Source organism: Chinchilla lanigera, unplaced genomic scaffold (assembly GCF_000276665.1).
Source record: "Chinchilla lanigera isolate Chin_1 unplaced genomic scaffold, ChiLan1.0 scaffold00004, whole genome shotgun sequence".
NCBI classification, from domain to species: Eukaryota; Metazoa; Chordata; class Mammalia; order Rodentia; family Chinchillidae; genus Chinchilla; species Chinchilla lanigera.
In genome coordinates, this window is record NW_004955405.1 from 10,696,728 (window position 1) to 10,705,547 (window position 8,820).

The following is an 8,820-nucleotide window of genomic DNA, read 5'->3' on the forward strand; positions in this document are numbered from 1 at the left end:
TTGAGCTCACTTTGTAGCCCAGGCTGGTCTCAAACTCACAATGATCCTCCTGCCTCAGTCACCCAAGTGCTGGGATTCCAGGCGTGCATCATCACGTCTAGTGACATCTCCCTTTAAATTTTAGATACCTGGGGTATCCAACATCATCAGTACACTGCTGTATCTGTGCCGGTTCAAAAACAATATTTCAAATTACCCGTTAAGCCTTCAATGAAGGCTGACTGCTGTACATCTCCACTGATGGTCAGGACAAGAATTTTGTACTGGCGCCCTGGTGTTAGGGAGGTGAACCAAAACTCGGTTGCGGTATTTACAAGGTGAAAAGAAGGAAATACTTTCATGTCATTGAAGAGCAGCTGGATCTCATACTGGTCAACGTCCCCAGCGGCTCGTGACCAAGTCACGTGGAGGTCCTCAGTGCTTCTGTTCTTCAGTGTTAGATCCTTTACAGGCTCTGGGACTAGGGAGAAAATTGAGAAGATGCTTCAGGAAAGGAACCCATCAGAGTCAGCTACACAGTAACTTATGAATCACATTTAAGGGACTGGCAAACATCTCTCTTGTCCAAGTAAGACATGCGATCAATTTCATGCATAACTAAACCAGAAAAGTTGGAAGCAACCATTAAAATTGTGAGCTTTTTCCTGCCATTAATCCTATATTTTACATGTTGGTAGAATGTAGTTATAAAAGGTGTTAAGAGCTCAACCAGAAGATAAAACAAGTTTAGAATTTTAATGCCACAGGGAAGAAAGGCGGGGAGGAGAGCTGGAGTATTTGTTCTTCTCTGTCCCTCATTACGCTTGCTCTTTACCTATCAGTAAATATTTTGTAATGACAGAGAGTGACACTTACTGAGAATGCACCTTACAAATCAATAAACAAAACATATTCAAGGTTGAGATAAATTAGCAACTCAGTAACCTTCACATCCACTCAATCTGCAGTCATTCACTTACTTGTTCTCCCATTTCCTTGTTCGCTGGCTTCATATTGTCCACTTTTTGTACTAACAGTGATGCTGTACAGCCGTCCGGGGACAAGCTGAACAAAGACACACTCGTTTTCTGACTTTGGAATGCTTTTGGTTTGAATGAAGTTGTTTTTGTTTTTAATGGTGACTTCATAGAGATCAAAGTCACCTGTAGCATGCAACCAGGACACCTTCAAATAGTCACTCCTGGCTGAGTTGCTAATACTGACTCCCTGGACCTTGTCAGGCACTGAAAAAGAGAATAGAGAACAGCTAAAGGTTTAGTGATTCTGAGGTAGCAATACATCACAGATGACAATCTAGGATGATACAGAAAGTAAATTTTTAATGTGTGCATTTTAAAGAAAAATCTTTGACTTGTAGATCACAAATTTCTGGAGAAAGCTCAAAGCATTACATATTGAATAAAAGTACTTCTTTGTTTGCTAAAACAACTATAAAATTACAACCCTCTAGCTTTAGGCCTCTGCATAGTGGCAATCAGACTATGCAAGATGGAAAGCAAAGGAGATATGAACATGAGTTGAGATGTTGGTTACTGTGGGTGAATTAGGTGGGAATAACATAAATTTACACAGATTATTGTCAAGGTCCTGGGCTGGGGATATAGCTCAGTGGCACAAGCGCCTGCCTGGCAGGCACAAGGTCCTAAGTTCGATTCCTGGTACCAAAAAAAAAAAAAAAAAAGTGAAGGGGAGTATTGTCAAGGTCCTAGCTTTCATTTTAGATAGCAATTCCTTATGTAATTTTGAATTATTAAAAATTACTAACTAGATGACTTAAAAGATAAAAGTACGAACTGGTACACAGTTTTCTAAACCAAGAATTATGATTAATGCTATATTGGGTACCTGAAGCTTCTTCCAATAAATATCTAAACAAACTGTTCTGTGTACCTATGGTTTTCCCTCAGTAAATAAATAGGTAAATGTATACTATGAGGAACACTGTAAAATAAGACAATTCTGTATCTAAAGAATGAGCTTAAGCTTATTCTGATAGTTCATTTAGGACCAAATTTGATTCATCAGATCACAGATTCAGTTCTCTTTGAATATAACCAGGTATTATAAATATTAATGAGGAATGCTGAAAAGAGGCATGATCTCAGATGTAGGGTATATACTTCTGTCCCAATATTAATACATCTTTTGGATCTGTACAACCTCTGTACATGTCTAGTATACATTAAATGATTTCTGTTCTGACTACATGCCAACCTTTGTTCTTCTCTTTTACTTGCTCCGAAATCATGAAATGATTCAGAAATTTCAGTATTTGAGTATCTAAACTACATTACAATGCTTTCTACACTTATAAATTGCATTAATTTTTTGTTGGATCATATTTACTGATTAGTTTTTATGTTATAGTGTAGCCCACCACAGGCTTAGAGCAAGGACAGATAAGCTTTTCGTAAAATTTTGCCTAAAACCAATTACAGTGTTGCTAGAATTTAGTCACTGTAGAATTAAGAAGAAATTCTGAAGTGACATTGACATTGTATGTATGGGCTAAGAAATGTCAATGACACAGGCATTTTACTGAAGGCAAAACGATTATTACAGGAAGGAAAAATAGGCTGAATACCACATCAAGTCAATCAGGAGCTCTCCATGTGGAACTGTAGTAATTTGTGAGAACTGCCTTGCTGCGCGGTCAGATGACACGATACAGAACTAGAATTATTGGTATTTTCACCCAAAATTTAGAAGAAAAGCATTACAAAAGGGAAAGGACATTAAGATAATCAGCCAAAATCAACAGGAGAACAACTCAGACATGACTGTCCAGTTAAAATCATTCACTTTTGTTAATCAGGCTCCAAATCTAAGTTCATGCTGGTGGAGGAGTAAAGTGGTTGCTTTGAATAAAGGATCACTTTCCCTACATTTAGAAACAACCTTAGCAAAAGAGCTTTGCAATATTGAAGTCATATGGATAGGAGACATTCCTTTAATTTCTAGTGATGTTTAGGTTCCAAGTTGATCAATATGAGACATTGACTCCATTGACTTAAGACTGCTTCAGCTTTTCAGATTTAAGTCATTATTGTGATCAGCAGTACAATTAGACTTTAAATTGTTAGAAGGTAGGAATAATCTCTGTATCTCTAGTTAGTATTTTTTGGTATAGATGATGACATGGCTGAGTCACAGCCATGTGGTCTTGGAGAAGCCACACTTTCTCTGGACTTTATTTCCAACTGAGCAGAAGGGATTAGGTCACTGTAGTGATCTTTCCAGTGTTAGGATTCTGTGACCATGTAAGACAGACTTTCTGCACTTTGAAGGGTGGGCACAGAAACTATGAAATCTGGACTCTTTCTCCAAAGAAATGCACAGACATTTCTTATCCTCCACAACTTCCTGGATAATTTCAGGGGTCACCACATGTCGAACAGCCACCCATGGGTTGCCAGTTGAAAACCCTGACCTGAGCCCTGGTTATTCATTCAGCAGATGCTGAGTGCCCACCAAGCCCCAGATTCTGTACCAGGTAATAGGATGATGACAATTGTCCCAGATCCCTATGGAAAAAGGACATTTTAAAAGGCAAAATGCAGAGCTCAGTAAAAAGATGTGATAAAATACTGAGGTTAACCTTAAGGAGAACTCTCACAAGTCAACCCCATAAAGCATAAATATATTAGGAAATGGTAGCTATCTATATTTAGTTCTTTCTAGCACATCAAAGACCTGACATTCATTTGCTAAGAGTTTTGCTTCCTAGCCTCAGATCTATAAAGGTTCACATTTCCACCTTATGTGGAAAAGGATAAATAGTAGTCTTGATCAACACACATTTCAGGGAAGATTTTAGCACAGAAACTTTTATAGGCTCTTGAGTCAATCAGAAAAAGATTTAAACCTATGCTTTGAAACTTACTGGCTGTTTAACAAGGTAGACAGTTGGACAAATTACTGAACTTCTTTGAACCTGTTTCCTAACATATAAAATGGGAATTATAACAACTATGTCACTAGGGCATTTGTAGGTTTAGTTAATGTCTGTAAAGCCAGTTACCAAAAAGTATTCCCTAGACAGAAATACTTGCAACATTATTTGAATATAATATGAATTCTAGCCATGAAATCTGTGTGAATCTTCCTGTAAAGGTAACATCTAGTCACGTAAGGAGTTTCTTGAATCACAGTACTAAGAGTTCATCACAATTTTGTGATCTCACCTGCCTTTTGTGCTACCATCATGGGACTGCTACATCTCCATGATGCCCTGAGCCACAGGTCCAGTTGGTTTTTATGGAGCCCTGAACCTCTACACATCCTTACCTGTCCGCTCTTGGCTGAAGGAATGATTTTCGTACTTGTCACTCCTGGTAGTAATGGTCACGTTGTAGAGGCGGCCCGGGGTGAGGGAGCTGAAGGAACAATCGCTGACAGACTTGGCAATGACGAGGGACTGAACCACCTTGCCATGGTGAGAGAGTGTTACCACATAGTTATCCACATCACCAGGCGCTGGCAGCCAGGACACGCTGAGGTAGTCATTTCGGCCTAAATTGTTCACAGTCACTCCGCTCACACTGGAAGGAACTGTGATTTTAAAGAAGAGAAAATATAAAGAGAAAATCACAATCAAAAGTCTGAGTCATCTATTGTGGTCAGCGAAAACTAGGGCTGAGGAGATCTAACCTAAGAGGTCAAGGCGGGGTAAGGATGTCACATTAGCTTGTGGAAGCTGAGTACTCTGACATCAGAGGCTATGCCAGACAACAATGAAGGGAAGCCTTTTGGATGCCTCATACATATGAGGACCCCACTGCTGCAGTTTTAGGCTTTTCTTTGTGTAAAGTTTTTTAAATGGGAGCATTTTTATATGAATCTAATCAGAGGTTCCCTGTAGAAAGGGGAACAAACATCTTAAGAGTCCAAATGAGTCAACTTGAACCAAACTCACCAAGGAAGCCGAGATGGTTAAGGGGAAAGGTGAGGAGTAAAACAGCTCTCCTAAAACCCTTCGACTTTGGGATATCTTTGCTCTTCATGCAATGAGGTTGTTTACTCCTGGGGGAGTTCAATAGCTAACAAGACCAGTGAATTGTTTTCCCTTTGTAAAGCATTTCCTGCCCTCTAGTGGCAAGAAATAAGCCTTAAAAAAAAAAAGCCTACCCTGGACACAGTCTGGAATCTGGACCAACTGGTCAGCGACAGCTCTCATGGTGATAATCGGTTTCCTGATGCCAAACACAATGATTTGCTTATATCACTTGGGGATTAATGCACAGATGTTTACTGAGAACCTTCTATTTGCCAGTTTTACAAAAATGGGAAAGGTATGAGCTCACTTTCTAGGAGCTCCCTGGCTAGAACTATATAGACGGCAAGTTAATAGACTGTGGTGTTGAATAAAAGTTGTACTATGTATTGGAGATAAGTGTCTAATAAGTAGTACTGCCACTAGTGAGCATAAGAATGAAATCTGTCAGTATATATGACCTGCATTGTTATTTTCACCATCAGCTGATTAACTTTAGCTGCTTTTTTGTGGGGGAGGGGGATTCCAGGAGTCAGGCTCAGGAGCTTGCACTTGCCAAGCAGGTGCTGTGCCACCACTGAGCTATATCCCTGGCCCTAGCTGATTATTTCTATATAATTGCTAATATCAGTATATTACATATAAAGGACAAGATTTGGCTGGATAACTTCTGAGAATTCTAATTTTAATATGATCTGATGTGAGTTAAGCTCCAAAGTCTATCTTACACCAAAAGTTATAAACAGCACCCTATTCAGCAATTCAGCTAATGCTATTACATTTTATGATTATTTCCTAGATACTAAGTAAAATTTTTATCCGTACAATTTATATATTGATAAAGGTTTTGCATTGGGGCGGGAGTTCAGAAACAGGCGGTTCCTGATCTCCACCAGCACAGACCTCATCTGGCTCCTGTGCATACCATGAGTGGCCAGCAGATACAGAATCAGGAGGCCCATGAGCTGCTCACATCACGGTTCGCAGCTGAACGCCGTGAGAACTAGGTAGCCCCCCATCTATTTCCAGGGAACACAGTAGGCATCCCAGAATGCAGCTGCCATTGCAGTCTGTGTTTCTGCCCTTTGTGCACCCAGGGCACACAGGAGACTGTCTCAAGGGACCCATAAACCCGCTAACACTGGGGTTTGTAAGGGGCACCCCTGTGTGTGCCCAGTGACATGTGAATCCCCAGAGCAGGTGGTCCATGAAACTGCTGAAGCTGCGATTAGCATCTGGGTTCCAGGGTTCGCTTCAGGGCAGGAGCACAGAAACAGGTGGTCTGTGATCATTGCCAGCGCAGACCACCTTTGGCTCCTGTGCTTATGGTGAGAGGCCTGCAGACACAGAGTCAGGCAGTCCATGAACTGCAGACCCTGCTGTCAGTGTCTGGGCTCTACCTGCACCCTGAACTCCCTGGAGTCACAGGACCAAGTGGTCTGTGATCACACCACCAGTGCAGACTACTTCTGGTCCATACTCATGCCCTGAGCTGTCAGAGGACACAGGATCAGATTGTCTGTGACCTGATGACATCGTGACTGCTGTCTGAGACCTGGGAGAACTAGGTAACTTCACCAACTGCTGGAAAAACCCAGACTAAGCAGCACACCCCAGTGGCCACTGAGGGGCAAGTTTGACCACCAGGCAAACTAGGGAGGTAAGTGACCTCTGCTGGGCTGACAGGGAGGAAAGGGACTGAGTGCTCTACCACTAACATCAAACATGACAAGACAAATAACTAAAATGCAATCTCAGAACTTCACCCCTCTCAGAATAAGTCCAGGAGACATAGACATAGGAGAACTTGGTAAACACACTCCTGATATTGCTGAAATGATTGCAATGGAAGCAAAGAAACAACTTCATCAGGCCAGAGAAGAGATAAGAACAGAAATAATCTCTCAGGCAAAAAAATGAAATGACAATAGTAATGAAAGAACTGCTCAGCACATCTGAAGAAGAAACATAAAAAATAGGTGAATACAGGCAATTCAATTCCGTGGAGGACGGAAACGTTAAATGAACAATATAGGAAGGAATTAGAATGCATGAACCAGATTCAAAGAGACATCCAGGAAATCAAAGCTTCCACTGAAAGCTGCCAAAACTGCTTGAAGGAAGCCGAAGATAGAATTTCAGATTTTGAAGACAGCATGGCAGCTAGTGATTGTAAAAGAAAGGATCTCTTAAAATCAACAAGCAGGGGCTGGGGATTTAGCTCAGTAGCACAGTGCCTGCCTGGCAACGCAAGGTCTTGAGTTCAATTCCTGGTACTGGAAGAAAAACAAAACAAAACAAAACAAACAAACAAAATCAACAAGGAACCAGAAAAAATAAATTCAACAGCTGCAAGATGAGGCAAAGAGGAATAATGTATGACTAATAGGAGTCAATGAAACAGCAGGAGGCAACACAACTGACATAAAAAGAATATTTGCACAAATAATAGCAGAAAATTTCCCAAGCATGGAAACAGAATCTGATATACAGTAAATGAGGCATATAGAACTCCAACTAGCCATAACCAAAATAAAACTACACCCAGACATATACTAGTTAAGATTCTAGATCTCCAGCAAAAGAACAGAATATTAAAAGTTGCTAGAGAAAAGAAACAGATTCCCTATAAAGGAAAGCCCATCAGAATCATGGCAGAATTCTCCACACAAACATTCCAATCGAGAAGAGCTTGGAGCAAAGTACTAGAGATCCTGAGACAAAACAGCTTCCAACCAAGACTGATGTACCCTGCCAAATGATCCCTCAAATTCAATGGAGAAATAAAATATTTCCACGACAAAGAACAACTGAAAACCTTCATGAGTGCCAAACCATCATTGCATAGAGTACTAAAAGATATTCTAGACAGAGAAAAAAATGACTGCAATTTCATGAACAACAATAGAAAGGAATGCTCAGGCAGACCAAGCAATTAAACAGGTAGAAAAAGTAGGAAACCAACAGCAAGTAAATAACATGACAATGATAAGTCAACACATATTGGTTATAACCATAAATGAAAATGGCCTCAGTTCACCAGTCAAAAGAAACAGACTGGCAGAGTAGAGTAAGAAACAAAATCCAAGGATATGCTGTATACAGGAAACACATTTACTCAAAAGGAAATCCAAAGACTGAAAGTCAAATGATGGAAAACAATCTTCCATGCAACAGGAACCCAGAAAAAAGCAGATGTAGCTATTATGTTTGCAGACAATGTAAACTTCAAACTGACAGCAATCAAAAGAGATAAAGAAGGTCACTACATCCTTGTTAGGGGAAAACTGCAAGAGATGAGATAACAATCATAAACATGTATACACCAAATATCAGAGCACCAAACTATATAAGACAAACCTTAACAGGCATGAAAACCCATGTAATTAATAATATTATTGTAATAAGGGACCTCGATACCCCTTTGACACAAAGAGATAGGTCAACTGACAAAAAATCAGCAAAGAAATAACAGATGTGAACCAAATCTGTGAACAAATGGACTTAGTAGATGTCTACAGAGTGTTCCACCCCACAACATCAGAATGCACATTTTTCTCTTTTGCACAGGGGACTTTCTGTAAAATAGACCACATTCTAGCCCATAGAGCATACCTACAGAAATACAAAAGAACTGAAATTATTTCATGCATATTATCTGACCACAGTGCAATGAAATTGGAAATTAATGACAAAAGGAACTCCAAAAACTCCATAAACACTTGGAAATTAAACAACAACCTGCTGAACAACCAATGGGTTACAGGAGAAATTAAAGAAGAAATTAAAAAATACCTACAAACAAATGAAAATGTAAATACAACTTA

General features: G+C 39.9%; 1 protein-coding gene across 2 annotated transcripts in view; it reads right to left on the bottom strand.

Annotated features, from left to right (window-relative positions):
- The window catches only part of Ptprb (protein tyrosine phosphatase, receptor type, B), a 119,133-nt gene that overhangs the window by 48,951 nt on the left and 61,362 nt on the right, over positions 1-8,820 (bottom strand). For both annotated transcript variants that reach the window (XM_005374312.1, XM_005374311.1), the window contains exons 11-13: positions 4,288-4,551; positions 960-1,223; positions 197-460 (exon numbers count right to left, since the gene is read on the bottom strand). In XM_005374312.1, coding sequence (XP_005374369.1) covers positions 197-460; positions 960-1,223; positions 4,288-4,551 — 792 coding nt within the window. The remainder of the gene's footprint in view (positions 1-196; positions 461-959; positions 1,224-4,287; positions 4,552-8,820) is intronic.